Source organism: Photinus pyralis, unplaced genomic scaffold (genome assembly GCF_008802855.1).
Source record: "Photinus pyralis isolate 1611_PpyrPB1 unplaced genomic scaffold, Ppyr1.3 Ppyr1.4_LG3b, whole genome shotgun sequence".
Classification (NCBI taxonomy): domain Eukaryota; kingdom Metazoa; phylum Arthropoda; class Insecta; order Coleoptera; family Lampyridae; genus Photinus; species Photinus pyralis.
In genome coordinates, this window is record NW_022170510.1 from 10,959,968 (window position 1) to 10,980,995 (window position 21,028).

The 21,028-nt window shown below is 36.3% G+C and overlaps 1 protein-coding gene across 3 annotated transcripts in view; it reads left to right on the forward strand.

The window, feature by feature from the left end:
• The window catches only part of LOC116167281, a 170,975-nt gene that overhangs the window by 79,905 nt on the left and 70,042 nt on the right, over positions 1-21,028 (forward strand). The window contains exon 1 of one of the 3 annotated variants that reach the window (XM_031482608.1): positions 9,231-9,359. The exons of the other annotated variants lie outside the window; for them this stretch is intronic. Coding sequence (XP_031338468.1) covers positions 9,350-9,359 — 10 coding nt within the window. The 5' untranslated portion in view covers positions 9,231-9,349. Of the gene's footprint in view, positions 1-9,230; positions 9,360-21,028 lie in introns of those variants that run through there. 3 annotated transcript variants of the gene reach the window in all.

Below are 21,028 nucleotides of genomic sequence, written 5' to 3' on the forward strand. Positions count from 1 at the left end.
CTACAAAATTACTACAATTAACAAGTTTCATACGAGCAATCTACAACAAATAACAAATCTACCCCTAAATACGGCCCTTACTCTAACTGATCACATTTACGCAATTACTGCGCAATTTTAAAACAAAGGCCCTACAAATTCAAATTTATGAAAGCAAACGCCCTATTAAATCGACCAGCAAGGAATACAATACAATTGGCGTACATACTATGCTAATTACAGTAATTAAAAGTTTACTAAACGTCTTATCACCGTTCACGTTTCAGAGGTTTTCAGACTACACTGGTCAGAAAATTCTTAAAAGTCCTCTAAATATTTTTCAGCGCCTTCCAATGTATTAGAGAGCTTTATATCATCTTATAAGATCATCTCATCCCTTTCTCAGGGCCCCTTATACTCTCTCTAAAGCTTTGTAAACCACGACCACAGATTTATAGCCTCTTGTTGAACATCTTTGACCAGTTTGAGGGTTTTCTGGACTCTAGAGCTTTTGCAGCATGGTCCAGCTCCCATTTTCCAGCTCATACAATGGCATAAAGGGATGTGGGAAACTAATAGAAGACCTGAATATACGTTTTGTAATCACTCTGTATAATTGCTTTGGAAAGCATTCTTGGGTAGTCTGTGCCAGAACTAAACCCGTTTCCAAAATTTTGTTTTTTTTTTTTTCAAAAAAGCCTATAGGTTCCTTTCTAAATCCCGAAGTCTTTTTCAATGCATTTTAAACATTTTCCAGAACTTAGGACCATTCTAGATATTCAAATCCGAGCATTGTAGGTACCGTATACGCACGCACGCATTTCTGAAAAGGACCTACAAATTACTGGGAAGGGTCTATTGAGTCGTTGAAAAGCACTTGAAGAACTCTCACAAGCTTTACAAAGCTCTTTCTACAGGATACAGAGCCGTCTTGAGATAGAGTGCAGTAGAAAATCGTGCTTTGCAGAAATCTCTAGGTGCAATTCGCCACCTTCAACCATTTTATTAGTAAATTGGTCCTGGTTCTGCTTTCTCCATCATTCTTCGTTGCTATCTTGATTCTTATTTCCAGACCTGCCGTTTTATCGATCTACTGGTAATTATTTATGCAATAATTGTGGAAGCAACATCGGCAATGCGTGTAATTATGTGACGTCAATGACGACATAATTTTGATATGTGTACCACAGCGCGACATAAATTGGTCAGTAAATTAATAATGTTGTTTCTTGAATATTTATTACACTTAATTTATTATAAACACTTAGTAAGTCACAGACTAGTGACGTGTGCAGTCCTTGGCCCAAAGAAACCAATTTTTACACAATTATATAAGCAAATGAAGCGTACATTTTTTCTGGTTCATTACCAAGAAAAGTAAATAATTGTATCTACAATTATCTCGAATGCTACCGGGGACAAATGTCTTTTTTGTTAAAAGGAACTCTCACCGAGCACCGATTACATTAATCCATAGGTAATTAGTTAGTTACCCAAGTGTATTCCGCGCTTTAACCTTGCACGCCGTCGATTTCACCTTGACATTAGCTCATTTTGCACGCAAGAACAGTTTTCACCTAGACAAATAGAAATTTATTGATGCATTCACTGCACTCGTTTTTCACGAATAAGCGAGCGCCACCTAGTAATTTTCTCGCCGACTAAAATTACGGGCATGGGCACCGTCTTGATAAAAAACAAAGTCGTTGACTCGGTAAATGCGGGTCTCAAAAAGTAAACAGGATGACTGGTAGGTTAATAACTGATCTCACGTGAATGGAAGTCGCTAATCCTTATTAAAGTATGTGTTAACGAGACAATTGCCCACCTACTGGTAATACCTTGAGAACTAATTGAATTTTTTAATGAAACCCTTTTTTTTGGTACTTCGACGGTTTTGCTTCTAAAAATGATGATGTTTAACCTTCTTTTTCAAATGCACTTGATCTGATTTCTTATTTCCGGATATTTCTCTTTCTCCGGGGCTTCTAATCGATATGCGATTGCTAAGCCGATGACAATATCATTTTAGATGATCGGTTTCCTTCACTGACAATTATTCATATCCATCTATTTCCGGAAAGAATACTTTTTTTACGATTATTTACAATACGTCTAAAATGAAAGTCACAATTACTACGGAATATGCACAGTAATCCACAGTAACAAGACTTAAAAATCCTGTCGGGAGAAAATTGCTTGCGGGATCATAGTAAATACCAGTTACGTCACTGTACGTATAATAATTATTTGTGCATTAAGGAAGAAGCGAAACTTTTTAAAAACCTAAATCAGTCAGTATTGACAAAACCTCCTCTTCGAGCTAATCCTTCAAAAAATTGCCTTAAAAACGCGGTTTCATGCGTAGAAGATATTACAAAAATTTTAATTACTTTTCTTCTGCATATCCATGAAAAATTTTCTAATCAAATCGTACCTAGTGGGAACAATTAATTAAGTGATTAACTATCATTAAACTAATAGACTTTAAATGACCACGAGAGCAATACACGGCTATTAGCCAATAGTCATTAACAAAACACGCCGAATTTAAAAGGGGTGTCTTCTGTAAGGAAGATTTAAGATCAGAGAGCTTAATTTTTTTAAACAAAAAAACCGTAGAAGTAATCGAATATTCGACATACTTGTAGTTAGAACTAATGAAGTTCAGATAAATTGGCCACTTAGTTGCGCTTGATTAAAGAGTAATGCGTCGGTGGCTTAATTATTAGCTTAGGCGTAACACGAAACGGCCTTGATTACTTGAGATTATTTCGGAAAATTTTAATAACAGTTTCTTTACGCTCTTGCATACAGGACCGTATTATGCATGTCAATTGCTTATGGGCCTCGAGATCCTAACAAAAGTTGATGAATATATCCAAAAATTTTGAAATGATAGTTTGTATGGACAGAGCTTGCAATGCAAATCTTTAGACCTTTGCAAGCTTTTAATACCAACACACTGTTGCACTTATATCGCAGTGTTTCTGTTTTTAATTTTAAACCATCATCAGGTCGAAGTTGTAATTTATTGTATTTCTGCATGCGATGTTATTGTCTAATTTCAAAGGAATAAATCCGCATCTGTGAATTTTTAATTATTAGCTATTATTATTATTATAGTACTAGGGGTGGTCCCAGGCGGTTCCTGCACTGCGACCATTTAGGCTATTGTGCTATCAAAGAATACCAACATTTGAAGATGGAGCGGGATTCATGTTTATAGAATCAATTTTATAACTGTTTTTTATATACAGCGTGTTGCATTGACAGGCGGGAAATCTAATGTACTTAAATTTGAAGGTGATTAACCATGGGCTTCCCTAATTATTTTAGAGGAAAAATCTATTTTGGTTATTTGAAGAGCATTAAAATCCGCATGTATAAGAGTAATGTTTTTGATTAACCCCTTAACGAGATATTGTCAAAATTATCTTCTAATTTCTCCTTTCTTATCGCCCCGTATTTATAAGGAACAATTGAGGTAAAGGTTGACTGTCAAATGAAGTTGTCATATTGAAAGTTAATGCTTTATTTATATTATTAGCGATGAATCACACGACTGAAGAGAAAGTGTTCATGATTAAATGGTATTATCAAGTTTCAGACATTACAAAATATTTTTGGCAATATCTCGTTAAGGGGTTAATCAAAAACATTACTCTTTTAGATGCGTCTTTTAATTCTCTTAAAATAACCTAAATAGATTTTTCCTCTCAAATAATTAGGGAAGTCAAGAGATTTCCTATATTTTCCGCCTGTCGATGCAACACGCTGTATATACATTGTAAATGTTAGGGCCATGTCTGTGGATCTGAATAAATTGCACGTCTCTAGGTCAACGGAATAGGCAACTGTAGTAATTGTCTCAGATCGACCGGGAAAAAAATTTTTCTTATAGAATGTGCCCTGTAGAACCCATAATTTTAAACAGTTCGAAGATTGGGCTACTAGTTCAAAAATTACAGCCCTTTGAATTTTCTTTCGAAATTGGTTTCTAGTCTATAACTTTTGATTGAGAAGTCTGATCGAAAAAGTACGAATTGTTTTGGATTCTACGCACCAAAATTAATAAGAAAAAGTGTTTTCCCGAGAAATTTTGGTGCAGTCGATTTTTGGTAAAAAAGGAAGGTTATACACTGCCTTTTTTTGAGCCCGAAAAAAAAATTGTCTCAGATCGACCCGGAAAAAATTTTTTCTTATAGAATGTGGCCTGTAGAATCCATAATTTCAAATAGTTCAAGATTGGGCTACTAGTTCAAAAGTTACAGCCCTTTGAATTTTCTTTCGAAATTGGTTTCTAGTCTATAACTTTTGATTGAGAAGTCTGATCGAAAAAGTACGAATTGTTTTGTATTCTACGCACCAAAATTAATAAGAAAAAGTGTTTTCCCGAGAAATTTTGGTGTAGTCGATTTTTGGTAAAAAAGGAAGGTTATACACTGCGTTTTTTTGAGCTCCGAAAAAAAAATTGTCTCGGATCGACCAGGAAAAAAATTTTTCTTATATAATGTGCCTTGTAGATTCCATAATTTCAAACAGTTGGAAGATTGGACTACTAGTTCAAAAATTACAGCCCTTTGAATTTTCTTTCGAAATTGGTTTCTAGTCTATAACTTTTGATTGAGAAGTCTAATCGAAAAAGTACGAATTGTTTTGGATTCTACGCCCAAAAATTATAAGAAAAAGTGTTTTCCCGAGAAATTTTGGTGTAGTCGATTTTTGGTAAAAAAGGAAGGTTATACACTGCCTTTTTTTGAGCCCCGAAAAAAAAATTGTCTGAGATCGACCCGGAAAAAAATTTTCTTATAGAATGTGGCCTGTAGAATCCATAATTTCAAACAGTTCCAAGATTGGGCTACTAGTTTAAAAGTTACAGCCCTTTGAATTTTCTTTCGAAATTGGTTTCTAGTCTATAACTTTTGATTGAGAAGTCTGATCGAAAAAGTACGAATTGTTTTGGATTCTACGCACCAAAATTAATAAGAAAAAGTGTTTTCCCCAGAAATTTTGGTGCAGTCGATTTTTGGTAAAAAAGGAAGGTTGTACACTGCCTTTTTTTGAGGCCCTCAAAAAAATTGTCTCAGATCGACCAGGAAAAAAAATTTTCTTATAGAATGTGGCCTGTAGAATCCATAATTTCAAACAGTTCCAAGATTGGGCTACTAGTTCAAAAATTACAGCCCTTTGAATTTTTTTCGAAATTGGTTTCTAGTCTATAACCTTTGATTGAGAAGTCTGATCGAAAAAGTACGAATTGATTTGGATTCTACGCACCCAAATTAATAAGAAAATGTGTTTTCCCGAGAAATTTTGGTGTAGTCGATTTTTGGTAAAAAAGGAAGGTTATACACTGCCTTTTTTTGAGCCCCGAAAAAAAAATTGTCTCAGAACGACCCGGAAAAAAATTTTCTTATAGAATGTGGCCTGTAGAATCCATAATTTCAAACAGTTCCAAGATTGGGCTACTAGTTCAAAAGTTACAGCCCTTTGAATTTTCTTTCGAAATTGTTTTCTAGTCTATAACTTTTGATTGAGAAGTCTGATCGAAAAAGTACGAATTGTTTTGGATTCTACGCACCAAAATTAATAAGAAAAAGTGTTTTCCCGAGAAATTTTGGTGTAATCGATTTTTGGTAAAAAAGGAAGGTTATACACTGCCTTTTTTTGAGCCCCGAAGAAAAAATTGTCTCAGATCGACCCGGAAAAAAAATTTTCTTATAGAATGTGGCCTATAGAATCCATAATTTCAAACAGTTCCAAGATTGGGCTACTAGTTCAAAAGTTACAGCCCTTTGAATTTTCTTTCGAAATTGGTTTCTAGTCCATAACTTTTGATTGAGAAATCCGATCGAAAAAGTACGAATTGTTTTGGATTCTACGCACCAAAATTAATAAGAAAAAGTGTTTTCCCGAGAAATTTGGGTGTAGTCGATTTTTGGTAAAAAAGGAAGGTTATACACTGCCTTTTTTTGAGGCGCGAAAAAAAAATTGTCTCAGATCGACCGGGAAAAAAAATTTTCTTATAGAATGTGCCCTGTAGAACCCATAATTTCAAACAGTTCGAAGATTGGGCTACTAGTTACAGCCCCCTGTTTCCTGCCCTGAAGAGTTTTTAGGCTCTCCAGTACCAGGTGCTCTGGTAGTAGCTTGTTAGGTTTTTTGTTTTTTTCCTGATCCATTTAAGTCCCACTAGTATGGGGGAAAGAAATGTCCACACGCGCGGTGCCCCCTGCCCCTGCCCCGGTAGTTGCTGATTCTCTATTCAGCTATTCGGTCCGACCCTCTGATCCTTAGGATTGAGGTTGTCTCCTCTTGATCCGGGCGGTAAAGTTGAGACCTCCGTCACCACCCTGAGCTCACCAGGTTCGTAGATGGTATATCCACATGGGTATCGGCGCCGTTTAACCCCATTGCAAGCCCTTCTATCTATCTATCTATTCTCAGGGGAGCCCGACCAGGCAGCACTTAGGCACATCAGAGGCCCATTGTGCCTACCCCCTTTCTTCGCAACTGAGTTCAGAGCCCGTTCCTCTCAATGAAGGATAGGACCCTGTTTAGCCTAAGTTGCTTCACCCTCCTCGGTTCCAGGTATCTGTCTCCAAGGAGTTGATATCTGTCCCTGATCAAAGCGTCACAGTGACAGACCACATGCTCGGTAGTTTCATCTGCCTCGCCACAGAACCTGCACGTTGACTCCTCCGCGAGCCCAATGTTATGCAGGTGATAGTTGACCATCCAGTGTCCCGTAAGGACACCGGTGATCTTCCTAATCTGGCTTCTATTCAGGTTTAAAAGCTTAGAAGACCCCGATTTGCCAAGGGGCCCTGTTAGAAAGGCCTTGGACTGCCGGAGTCCGGTTACTTGTTGCCACTGAGCCTGGAATTGACTGGTCAACCAATCTTTAATCCTGGCCCTAACAACGGAGGGAGCAATCCCTAGGGTAGGCTCGGGCCCGACGAAGACTCCACCACTGGCTTCGCGAGCCAACTCGTCCGCCCTTTCGTTGCCCTTGGCCACGATACGACAGCCGGGCGGAGTAGCTGTTCCGCGATATTTTTGTCTTTGGTTGGTTCCAGTCGCTTGCGCTCATTCTCTTAGGCTGTTCCCCTGGGGAGGGGAAGTGCCACCCTTCAGGATCTTAGGGTGTTTACCTAACTACTTATCCTATATACACTTTCTCATTTTCGCTTTCTTTGAATTCCTAATTTTTTTAGGGGAGTTAAAAGAATTTAGCATTTTTGTTATACAGGGGGACCAAATATGTAAAAAAATGAGAGGTTTCAATTACCCAACTTAAATTGCCATTGCCATTCTAAACATCGTGTAACCCCAACTTTTAACATTTTAAATACCTTTTTTGTAATTGTCTATTTACCATACTCGGTATAAAAACGTGTTCCAAGTCATACAACGGGTATGATGCGCTGGTCATTCGAGGCCAAGAAAGTTTTCATATTAATATGTTACAATTATTGTAATTATACAATAGTATGGAACATGCTCTTTTCGTAGAATGACGGATACATGCAAATTCATTTTAATAATTGCGGCCGGGGTACACATGTTGTGCTGATACGCAATTTCTGTACTTCAGCAACCTGAGATGACCGAGTTTTTCAAGATGACAGGGGGTATAATAAGGGTTTCGATCCGGTTCCTATTAAAAAAAATTGCACTCAATAAAGTTTAGGAACAGAAAATAAGCAGGATTTCTTTAAAAATTTTGGAGAGAAAATCTTCCGGTTCCGGTTCTAAGAAACGTTTATGTCTGATTTTCGGTTTATTAGGTCGATCATTGTCGCTACTGAAATCGAATGTTGGAGGTGTTTTCTATTTCCACCACCGCCGTTGTTTTAAAAATGGGCTGCCACCTTAAAAGAAGGATTTTAGGTCACCGTTCTTGGGAAACAAACGGTCTATGTTTTTTTTCCGGTCGTCCTTCTGTGTAAACAATTTTAATTCAGTTTCCTGTTAATATGACGTAAGTAAAGCTGTAAGCTTTTATCTAACATGATAATTATTTTTTATGATTTCTGGTTGCTACATCCCTGTATATGGTACAATCAGCTAATTCACAAGCGATCTCTTTTTTTCAGGGCACTTTCTCGGTATTTTCTACTTTAAACTGGCTTAAACGTAAATGGAACAACGAGGAAGTTTCAAAAAGTTTTAGGTAAATACGTTTTTCTTACTATGAAGTACTCACAACATGATCGCAACTCTGGAAAAATTTCCACAGATGTATTTCGCAGTAGGTCTCATATCAGCTCACTGTACCACACCCTCTACTTATATCTTGGTCGTACATAAAAAAACAAAAAGAGGCACTCTAAGGCCATTTTTCTACCTTATTGCTAGGTAGTAACGGATTTTGACGTAGGTACCTATCTCTTATAATAGACTTTCTCACCAGTCTGCATAATTTAATTTTAATTGACTCGTGTGACTAATACAATGGTCTTACTGGTTGGGAATTAGATGTATTCCATTGGAAAGCGGTGGAATCGCATACGATTTTCAGTAGTGGAATTTTTTGACATTCAGCTAGCATATACGCGTATAGCAAATACGACTTTTAGTCCGGCTCATATTATACTAAAAAGCACTAATTCTTGAACACGTAGGTAGAAATCAATTGGCGAAGGTTTGACATCACTGCCCCCTTCGGACCATCACATTCACATAAGGGAAATTAATTAGGGTCGGATCTATAGTAGGTCCTCGTTTAAATTTCAAGCTGCATTTTCAAGAAACTTGATGTATGCAGTCTATGACCGCTGAAAAAACTTACAAGGATAGAAGTTTGTTTTCGCTTCATTGGTAGTTAATTAATTTAACCGCCATTGAAGAACAAATCAAAAAATACTTGCGGTCTAAATTCCTAATTTCCCATATTCAGATATAAAAATTGCGGTTTATATACCATTTCTAAGTACCCTTTTCGGCGTTGATGTACAATTTAGTAAACGGATTACCATTACTTACTAAATTATATTTACATTATTATTGCAATGATATAGGTTTAATGTGAAATACTTGTTATGTATATTATGATAAGATCGCAATCAAATGATTTAGTAGTGTCAGGTTGTTGTAGGTGAACTAGTTACGTCACGCAGTGCACCAATATGGATAATGAATTGAAGTGGTGACTGGCTATTGAATCTTATCACTTCAACCACCTATTTATCGTTCTAATCTTATTGACAGTTTTGAACGGCCAGTGAATGATGTGTACTTCTAAAGTCGGAATGCTCGACATTCCAAGGTTCCAACGGCACTAATGACTTTCCCTTTGCAAATTGAAAAGTTATTAGTTTCCGTACACCTTTAGTGTCGTTTATGTTAAAAAACGTGGATCACAATGTCCGATGGTGAGTGATGTTTGTTATACAATGAACTTCCCGACATACATGCCTGAACGATTCCTCTGTAATTAATTGACATTTGCATTCCTCTGTGCCTTTTTGTTCACATACCCATCGCGCATTCCTTGGTTTTATGCCACTATAACGGGGAACTTGTAGCTAATTAGGAAAGCGTGCATTGACCAGTTGCATGTTAACAGGATATTATGCTCATTTGAATCTTTCCACTAAGGAAGAGAAGTTGGTTGCAAAATGCGTTTATCATTAATCGATTTTATTTAGGGCAAGTACAATAAACCATCCGGTGAATGCATTTCCTTTTTACACTAACATTGACACTTTCGCTTTAATTTATTTCTCAAATTCTGAAATCCCTCACCTAACGTCTCATAATGCCTGATTTTGATTGTAGTAGTTGTACATGGTTTCTATTTCGAGATTATGTATGCAGAGGAAGGGGAGCAAAGGGAACGAAATTAACAGCACATGCGGTTTTCCACCTCCACTCCCTACAAAGACGTTAAAAATCTCATTGGGATACATTTGTTGAAGATTGTTGGAAAGTCATTTATTGGTAGAGGGTAGTAGAAGTAGTTGAATAGGATCTGTAGAAGAGATGCTCTATTCAAATTGGATGATATAATTTTTTTTTAAATCTGCGCAAGTGTGGCACTATTATTGATACTTTATTTGTATAAAATAATCTAATCACAAATAAGATAAGAAACGAAAATTTACTGGAAATTCTTCCTGTTTTCTAGGAATTTAATTATCACCGTAAAACTGCTATATCATCCCAATATTTATAAACAAAGCTGGAAAGTGGAACTGTCCTAAGACAGTTATTAGCAGTTGGTTTTTCACTTTCATCTATCTTGAGCCTCCTGCTTCATTTGGTGGTAACCTTTTTCCCATTATATCCATTAATAGTCCAGTTTTTTGTCTTCATCTTTCTGCGTATTTTATTGTCTTTATGTTGTTACAACCTATCCTTAATTCCTTAAATTTCCTTACCGCCTTTTGTAATAATTTTTCTACATAGGTGTTGAAAAGCACCAAAGTAGAACACCCCTGTTCCACTTCTCTCCCTATATTCACTTTAGTTTCTTCCCACCACCTTCTGCTTTTTATACAGTTCGCTCAACAGTCTTCTATATATCTCTCCAGTCTGTACCAATTCCAACAATACTATCCAGTTGACTCTGTCAAATGCCTTCCCCTATTCTATATGAAGCATACATCAACATTTTTATTGAGGTCATGCTTTCCTGTGCCATTCTTTGACAACCAATGGGGTTCTTATACCTGATCCCTTTCTAAATCCAAATTGCTCCCATATTTTCCATATAGTTCCCTATCATACTTTGCATTTAACAATATTCTTGTTAAAACCTTACTTACATGGCTTACATCATGGTCCTGTAATCCTTACATTCCTTTGGATCATTTTTCTTTGGTAGCGCAATGAATATAGTTTTCTTCAGGTCATCTGACCAAATACCTGTATTATAATATATCATATTTACAAGTTTAGTAACTCTGGCTATAGCACATTGGTCTAATGCTTTCAGGAAAACCCGTTTTCGTATCCTTGAGATCAATAATTGCTCTTTCTACTTCACACCTCATAATCTCGGGTCCTTTACTACCCTCCTTACACTCCGACCCCTAAACTATCTTGCTGCACCTTATTCGACTCATATAGTTCTTATATCCTTTCCTCCTTTATTCTCGTTTATACTTGATGATACTTTACCGGGTCTATTGTTTATGCATTTTCTACTAATTGGGTTTGGTTTTCTGCTTGTCACTTCCTCCATACGGCCTTGTTTATCCATTTCCTCTATTGCTAGCCTTGTTACATTCCCTTACTATTTACTTATTATTCCTTCCTCAACACCTAGGAATGATTTTCAATTTCCTTCTTTCATCATTCTCGTCCAGAATTTCTTCTGACATCCATTCTTTCTTACCCTCTCTCCTTCATTATTTTCCCATCTCTGCTTACAAAGCATTTGTTGCTACTTCCTTGATGTTGCATCATTCTTCCTTCACGTCTGAACTTGGTGGATGCTTTTTCAAGGTCTTCATACTACCCAAAGAAAATCTTTCTGACGCATCTGTTTTCAGCATTCCTAAGTCCCACTTCTTAATGCTACTTTTCTTTTCTTGGTTCTCAAATCTATCGCAAGTAGTTTGTGGTCTGTGCCAGCATCTGCCCTGAGATATTTTCTGACCTACATGGCACTGTTCGTTGACATAGTCTATTTGATTTCTGGTCCTAACTCCTGGACTCTTCCAGTCCATTTGGGATGTTCAAACCAAGCATTAGCTGTCTATAGGTCTTGCTCTCCACAAAATCCAACAAGCACTTCGCCTCTTTCACTTCTCTTCCCCAGTCCAAAGTCACCTTACACTCCTCTGTGTCACTACCCACTGTTCAAATCTCCTATCGATATAGTTTACCATTTTCCTCATAAACATTTTCAATTTGATCATATATTTTTTCCACATCTTCCTCGGCGTCTAATGGTAGGTACACTAGAATTATAAGGGTGTCTATATTGAACTGCATTATTTAATTTAAATGCAATGAAACAAATAATTCCAATTGCGAGTCTCTAAACCACCGGGCGGACATTTTGACTTCTAATAATTTGATTAATTTTTCATGAAATCAACTGAAATGAGGCCTAGGCGCCTCCTCCCAGATTTTCGGATATTCCCTTTCCAATTTTAATCAAATGTTATTAAAACTGCCCGTCACCCAAACTTTGTAACATAATTTTTCGAAATTTCTCGCAAATGCATACTATAATTATTATTGGCATGTTTTAGACGAATTTGTTGTTGATGCATTTAAGAACAAAATTTGTAAATATTTTTCGTATTCGCTTTTCTAAAATTGTGAAAATCCTATTCTCGAAATCGATAATCTCGAGGTCGAGCATTACTAATAAACCCGTATTTTCCTGGGGGCATTCCAGCGGATGCAAAGTTTCCTTGAGAACGAATATTTTGGGGTGGAGTATTCCTGGAGGTGAGTATTATTGAGGGAAAATATGAAAGTATGATCAATATTGTCACAAAAATGAAGGAAGCTTTAAAATTTGACGCAAACGCAACTTCCTTTGAATGAGGTTTCTGGCACGCAACTGTTACCGAGGAGGTAAATTTGGTAGAGGAGGTGAATATTCCGAAGCCGAGTTTTTCGTAGACAAATCCTCTGAGGTGGGAAGTTGAACATAGATCTTTATGGGGAAAATTCTTTGGGAGCCTGTTTTCCTTAAAGGAGTACCTATTCTGAGGTGAATCTGCCTTGCAAGCTCAAATGAGGCCAGTTTTCTGGGTGGGATACTATTCCTTTGTGTTTATTGTTATCGTATAGTACCTATGTAATAAAAGAGGTACATAGTAGGTTAAATAGGTGCAAAGTTGCCCCTTTATGTGACTAAAAAAAGGCATTTGAAATGTTTGAAAACTCACAGAAAAACTGAAAATGTCAAATTTCCTTTTTATTTTCCCTAGCTTAAATGGTCGAAAAAGAACGGTTCCCATTAGCACCTTCTATGGGCACTTTTTTTTGAGAATCTGAAACTGATATCAGAATTTCCATAATACGCCAGATGTAGAAGCTACAAACGACTACTTTCTTATTTCTTAAAGACTCCATATTGGATTTTTACAGAATGAGATAGAGTATGACACGTTATTATTTTTCTTTTTTTGTCCTCAATCCGTTAAAATCGGATACAATTGTGCAGGAAAACTTTTGACTTCAATTGGGCATAATCTGACAAATTATATCTACTGCGACCAAATGGCAACCAGGTACCTAGGCCTTTTATTCTCCATATCGTTTTTTTCTCATCATAAACAAAGTATGAAAAAAGGCAAATAGAAAATGCTTTGGGTCCTTGAATTGGAATATGTCACTCACTTTAAATCGTATACCGTAATAAAAACACGTCAATTTTTTGCATAAATTATTTTTATTTTTAGTTGATAATTTCACACACACTACGTTGTTCAATTGTTCTCGGGAATTCGGGAAATAGTGTAATTAATGAATTTTTTTTTTAAATAATTAAACTTTGCTCTATGAGTTATTGTTTACGTGACAATTTAGGCGTTTACAAATTCGTTAAAATAAAAACGAGTGTGGAATTTTATCTACAGTAAGAAGTTGTGCTCAATAACGTTTAGGCACGTACTTTTTCACATTTTCCAAATAATCCATGCGTTGAGAGACGAGAGTGGAGGAGGTATTTGATAACGAAAGCTCTTTTTAATTTTGTTCAATAATCGGCTCAAATTATTTAGGATTGTCTACTCGAAACACAGGGAAAAACTAGTACCATGGGATACGAAACGTACCCCTTCAAATTATACTCAACTCTAAACTTAGTTAAAATTCTGAGGCACAATCCTCTCTTCCAGTCAGGTTAGGTGGAACAAGTTAATGGAGCAACAAGGGTTTCAGTTCGCCTGAAGTACTGTCCTGACTCAAAAGATCCAACTGGAAAATACTTCAGAGCCATCCACCACAGCTAGACTCCTACCAGTAGGCTAACTCATGGCTCTCCACTCTGCCTTCGCCGCAACTGGGAACGCTCTTGGACAACGAATCATTCTGAGTAAGCTGTGCAATACGACTTGGGAGTTCTGATGCGGTGCCGAGATTTCTATCATGGATTTTCATATAAAAAAAAGTGCTGGTCGAAGATCACGCCACAAACCTTGTAACGATATCATAACCCCCGCACTCCGTGCAGCTGTGGTGCCATCTGAACCAATTGGGTGTTCGAGAAACGATGGTAAACTCCCCGATGGATTGACTTTGATTCCTTGGACTCGTGGAAAATGTCCGGTGTGGGACTTCACTTGCCGAGATATTTTCGCAGCTTCTTATCTTCTTATCGTTGGGTCTGCTACTGAGAAACCGGAGCCGAAAAAACATGCCAAGTACGAGTTTTTGAAGGGAAAGTACATTTTCAAAGTACCCGCTGTTGAAACTAGTGGAGTTTTGCATTTAACAAAGCAATCGAAGAACGCATATCATTGGTGACGGGGAAGAAAAAATCCCCTATCTTCTTCAACGACTGTAATGTAGCTTCGATTTTGGGGAGTCTGCCCAGGAGTCAAGACCTCAGAGAAATTTACTTTTTAGTTTCCATATCAAAGCATCTTTGGTAACCCTTTCATAACCTTGCAGATCCCAACGTGTTAGCAACAAGATCGTGCATGAGATGCTTTTGTATATGAGAAAACTATTCGGTCCATGTTTAGAAATTTAGAGGCCATGCGATTTGGGACGGAAAGAAAATCAATCCTACGTACGTCACTGAAATTTGTCAGTCAACAGGTTGCGTGTTGCTTTCTACAACTAACAAAAAAAAACCAAAATAGAACGCTACTAACGGAGAACAATCCTTGTAGACGGATTACCACCACCGTGTATTTTAAGAACTTAATTTAGATTATGGGTATAAAAAACTATTTATAGTTTCAAGTTCCCTTAACTCTTACACAACTCGGACCAAATGGTTCCTATACTTAGAACCTTGAAATGTTATAATACCTACCTTCGTTTTATCAGCAATCTGCCAATCGACGACTTAGAATAACAAATAACTAAAACACATGAGTAATTGATTGCAACAAACCGGCTGTTATAAAAAATTTTTATCTCCACGTAGTAAAAGCGACTTCATCGTTTCGCTGCCTTTGGCAATGGAAAACGGGCGAATTTTATTTACCTATTAAAACGTGAGTACATTCTCATTATTCATGAATAATGCATTAATTGCAGTGTCCTTTGTTTGAATTATGCAGGGAAAGGACTATTTGACATTAATAATAATCATTTTTTTCCAGTTCCTTGATCTACATTATCCTCTTTGAAGCAGACATTTTCTGCGTAACAAATAGGTTGGAAATCAACTGTTATACGCGTAGATAGGGTAACATTCCAAAAAATGTAAACCCCATATGCTTAGAATTGGGCAAATTTCTTAATTGTAGGGCGATTATAATAAAATTTACCCCTTGTAAATTTGGTCCCGAATATTCGTTCTTTGAATATTTCATTCTAACCAAAATTAATCTTCGCCGGAGTAGGGGGAAGTAACCTAATTTGAGCCATAAGCCCCAACTATCTCAACTTTAACGATACAGTGGCATTTCAAAAAAAGAGTAGTAGAAATGAGTTTTACATCGATAGTGCAAGACTGGGTTAAGTTATTTCAGTGTTTGGCCTTTATCTCCTAAATGGAGTATCATTGGTAGAAAACATTTTGTAATTATTTTTAAAGTACTTAGATTAAATTTACTACACTTTGAATCCAAGCGCAGCTATGTAGGTCTGATAAATTCTGAATTAGGCCCCTTCGAAAAATAGCGATCCTACAAGAAAAGTCATTGGTAATGAGGTTATAGTAAGTTCAATTAGATTTGTTTTGTTTGTCTTCTTCTTTAATGTTATTTGTTGTTTACCTGTTTTTACGAATCTTATATAGTTTCGACTATTATTGATAATAAATAAACAAAAAAAATTAGCTTCAATGTAAGTTCAGAACCAGGCTTGTAGGGTTCTTATTATTTAAACAAAAGGAAAATAGAGAAAACTGGGTGTTTTAGGAAATGACCTGACGCCACGAATCGATCAACAATTTTGTTCCTTAACTCATCAAGTATGTACACAACAAATTTCGTGGAATTCTCACCATTTTCGTTGTCCGGCCAAAAATTGCAGTGGAACTTTTGTTTCGAATTTTCAAAAACTAATTCGAGATTCGTGATTTTCATGTTCAAAAAACCCCAAATACCAAATTTCGTCAAAATTGAAATTTTTTCGCACCCCCAAGTAGGGGTGCGCCATTTAGTGGTAGGAATTTTGAAACTGATTTGAAATACCAGACAGGACGTGATATCCATCAATACTCTACCAGACTGTGTGATAATATTGCTTTAAAATGGATACGCCTTACTACTAGTAAAAATTGCAACAATTATTATTGCATAAAGTTTTATAACAAAGTACCTTCGGATTTAAAAACACTGCCTATGAGTAAATTAAGAAATGCTGTGATTAGTTACCTTAAGAATAACGCTTTTTACACTTTTGATGAGTTCCTACTAACTGATTGGTGTTCTAATATTCTGTGATATTTTGTCTATTTTACTTAAGTGTTTTACAGTATTTTAACTTGACCTTTTCTTATTTTATTTATTTGTATAAATTGCTCTGTTAGTAGATGCACTAGTTTATAATAAGTTGACGACACTGATATAGTTTATATACTATGATAGCTAGAACAAGTAAAGATTAAAGACGTGCCACCCATCTTTGTAACTCTTATGGTTGCTGAGAAAAAAATTAAAGAAGAAATCCAAATTTCACCACTTCTTTGGGGGTTGCTGTGGCTCCCAAACGAAGCACGTTGGACCCTCGGTTTATTTGGAAAAAATGCTTGTCTTGATCCCCTCTATCACGCATATGGTAATGTAACACCATGTATATTAATTATAAATTTCAGATCGATTTGAGACGTACAGGTCATTTCCTAAAACAAGTGTTACCTATTTTCCTTTTCTTTAAATAACAAACGAAGTATTAAACCTACAGGCCTCGTTCTGAGCTTAAATTGAAGCTAATTAAATTTACTCTAACTTTCCTTGTAGGACCCCTCCATCGGCCGATATTCCTCATAAAAGTCGTCCAAAATTTGCACTTTTTGGAAAAAATGACAATTTTCTAAGGCGCCTAACTCAGTATCTATCAGACCTACAGAGCTGCGCTTACGCTCAAATTATAACAAATTTAATCTACTTTAACAATGACGACAGACTGTTTTTACCAAAATGCCCGATTTAGGAGATAAAGGCCAAAGACTGAAATAACTTTCGCTGTTTTTCGTCTAGCAAAACTTTTGCCTTGGGTTTTTTCTATTGCAAACTTGGATTTACACTACTCAGAATCTTCTTAGATTCTTTCAAATCTTAGTAGACTAGAATCGAAAGAAATCCTACAGAACCATTACGATTCTCAGAATCGTCATAAATTCTTAAGATCTTGGAGTTGTCCTTAGCTCCTTACCTTTGTAACGGAAGGTTCCAGGCTGGACAACCCCTAACGATTATTAAATTTTTGGTTGTCTGCCTCAAAACGAATTCCCGAGTAGCTCTTGTTTCCAATTCCCCATAAGATGCGCTTATTTGCCTGAAAATTCTTCGCCGTCGGTCAATTAATAGCAAAAAAATACACCAAAATATTGAATATTAACTCAATCATTTCCGCCTTCCACTACAATCGGGTCAAAAATCAATTTTCTGTTATCCACACACGTCCAGTATTCAAAAAGCTCTACTGCACATTCTTATACGTGGTCACGTTTAATCTTACTCATTTTAAACAACCCCCTTGAATGTACAATGAAAAAACAAACTATGAAATATCTTCCTTTTTTAGAATACAAACCGACCACCTCAAATGAATGAATCATAGCAGGACTTAAAATGGAATTTATTCACTTTCATCCAACTGAGTCATGTAGAACAACATCTACTGTAATTCATTGTAGCTACGGCTTGATGATGGATGCAATGCGTATCCGAAATCGATCGCCCAAAGGAAAATAATGTTGATTAAAAATAGTCAGCCTTTAAACAAAAATTATTACATACTTACCCCCAAAGCATAATTACGGGCTCAGCAAATGGAGAACTTCATATATCGCGTAGGACGTTGGAGCTCAGTTGTTTTGCACGGGTGGAATGGAAATTCATTTATTGACATTACCCTCGTGCTGTAGTGAAAGATTTCGCTAGAAAAGTTCGTTAAAGAAAAACTTATCTTGATTTTGGAACTTTGGGAGATTGAATTCCTATAATCATTGGAGTTTTTGAAATAATTGCACCTCCAGAACCGTGAGACATATAACAATGCCTACGCCCTACAACCTTCCTAAGTGTTCTTGGAATCTGTTCTAAAACGAAGAAACTTGAATGGACGTACGAGATCGGTATAATTTTGTATTATTGTCACATTGGCATAACGCGTTGGACCCGAAAAGCAATTGGTTTTGGGATACGCCTCCTTCGAGCTTGTGGAGATTCTCTAACAACGTCGACATTGTTGGTATCATTTAGGGTTCGGGAATATGATTTTTTTGTACTAAAATAGTGGGTCGCTCGGATTTAATATGAGCATCGTCCTTTAAAGTACGAATAAAACACTTTATTAACGAGAATTGAAATAATGGACTTTAATGCTAGACTAAGCGATAGAGTAAAGCGATGCAAGCTTTATAGGGGAGTCGATGTTGTCCGTCTGTCCGTGAACACGACAACTCTCAAACGCTTGGACCAATTTGGTTCAAATTTTGCACAGTTGACCTATATGCCACATGTAACAAGCAGTGGCGTAACTACAATGTCCCAAAGGTACGCAATGAGGACGGGCCCCGACTTAAAAGGGGCCCCGGCAAAAATGTACAAAAAATGTAATTCTTATATAAAAAACACTGAAAAAAATTAAAAATTTCCCGAACTCATTCAATGTTACGCTTGTGTTAATATTTACATATTTTGCGTTACTAAAGGAAGAGATAAAATTGTTCACAGGAGATGAAAAATCCGGACCAATTACTACAATCTTAGTGTAAAGAATTCTTACACTATGCTACAATATACAAAAATTAACAATCCGAGGAAGTAACTATTGAATTTAAATCATCATATCATATTATTTAAATCTGACCTTAATTTAATACGAAATTTGATATGCTCAAAAGTAGCCAGCTCAAAGAGGTTTAAAAGTAACTCCATTCGTTTCCCATTTGTGAAAAATAACATTCCGAAGTCTCTTACATAAAGTACCTAAATGAAACACTTTGTTAATTAGCGAGACCTTCTGCAGTCCAGAAGAGATCTGAAGGTTCTGGATACGGTAACCTTAAACTGAACTTGTCTTTCGAGATGAATGCACTGACGAAACAGTTACCTTCATTCAAAAAAGGCCGATTCATACACAAAGAATAGAAATGTTTAAATGTATCTCCAGCGGCGAAATCAGACAGCTCAGAATGGACGAAAATACTATAGTGGAACCTAGAAGAGCAAAACAAAACACAACCGTTGAAAAGCGAAGAAATAAATTGGCTAAAATTGATTAATTCCTGAAGCTATCTTTATTAAAGAATCCGAATCTTCTGGGTTGTATTTCTAGTGAACTTTCATTTATATATTTTTTGCGCGATCGGTCATTTCTGACTATTTACCATGGGTGTTTCCATGACAGTACGTAGAATTTACCAGTTGCTATGATTACGACGACGCCAAAATTACTTACCGATCTAAAAACAGAACAGCAAAAATACTTACCGACGCCTTTTTAAAAATCAACAGTCTTACATTACATTTAATCTTTAATTATTGTTAGGTACATTAAACGTACAATTTGTGCTGTTGTTTCCTATAGCAAGACGCTCATAAAGTCATAAAGGAAGTACAAAGCTAGTAAACTACATCATACACATGCACCTTTTTATGAAATTATTAATTTCAATTTTGACAAATAAACTGGTTACCTAGAGATTGACACCATACCACTTCGATCATTTCGATTTATTCTGCTCGTTAATTTCTTAGTGCATATTTATATTGGTTGCATAATTTTAATTTCGATCGCGCAAAAAATGTTATAAGCACGTCGAACGTTAAGGGTTACCGTTCTCAGACAAACAATTGTCTTCGAACGGTAAAAATCCCTTACCGTTCTCCATACTTAATATACTATTTAAGATGGGTGTCATTAGAAATCCAAGCGGTTATATTAAGCGTAAGGGAAAGGGGCCCCCAAATATTTTTGAGGACGGGCCCTTAAAATGAAGTTACGCCACTGGTAACAAGCCAATTGAAAATGGGCCAAAAACAATGACTCCGTGGGGGGGCACATCGAGGTGCTCTGTCGCTTTTTTAAACGCTCTTTATGAGTTTATTAATTATTATACGGTCACAATTCGACATGACAAGGTACATTGATTGTATAAAACAAACGTTCTTTTTTTCAAATTTGAACTTTAACATTGAAATTGCTGTAGCTGATCACAGGAGTATATACAAAAAGTAGCGAATATACCACAGGACTACAATCTGTCCTAATCCCTCGGGACTAAAGCACACTTTAGTCCCTTGGTAATTGGTATACAACATACTATTTTGCACTTATGGGATCAAAACGCCTATTTAATCTCTATTATTGCGGACAGTATACTCGTTCATTCGCTCATTTTTCTATTTCAAGACACTTCGAGGATATTGTTTGTTAAAACTAAACGTTTATTTAATTGAATTGAATTTTCACATTTTAAAATCAACATTAAATCATCGCAATCTGATAATTCAACATTACCAAATGAACTTTTTTCTGATAGGTAAGCTTCTTCATGCAACGTCTTCTTCACCAAAAGGAGACGAATATTTGTTAGCAGTGATATCCTACCGTAATGATTAAGAATTTTCCATTAAATGGTCAAAATTGTATGTTTCTTCGGTTTAAAATCTCTTGGCATCGTTATTTATTTATTTTTTAAGAAAGCAAGTAATGTTGGATACTTGCGCATGCGTATGTCGAAATTTCTTGTATTTTTTAGGTTTGTCTTCAACATATGATT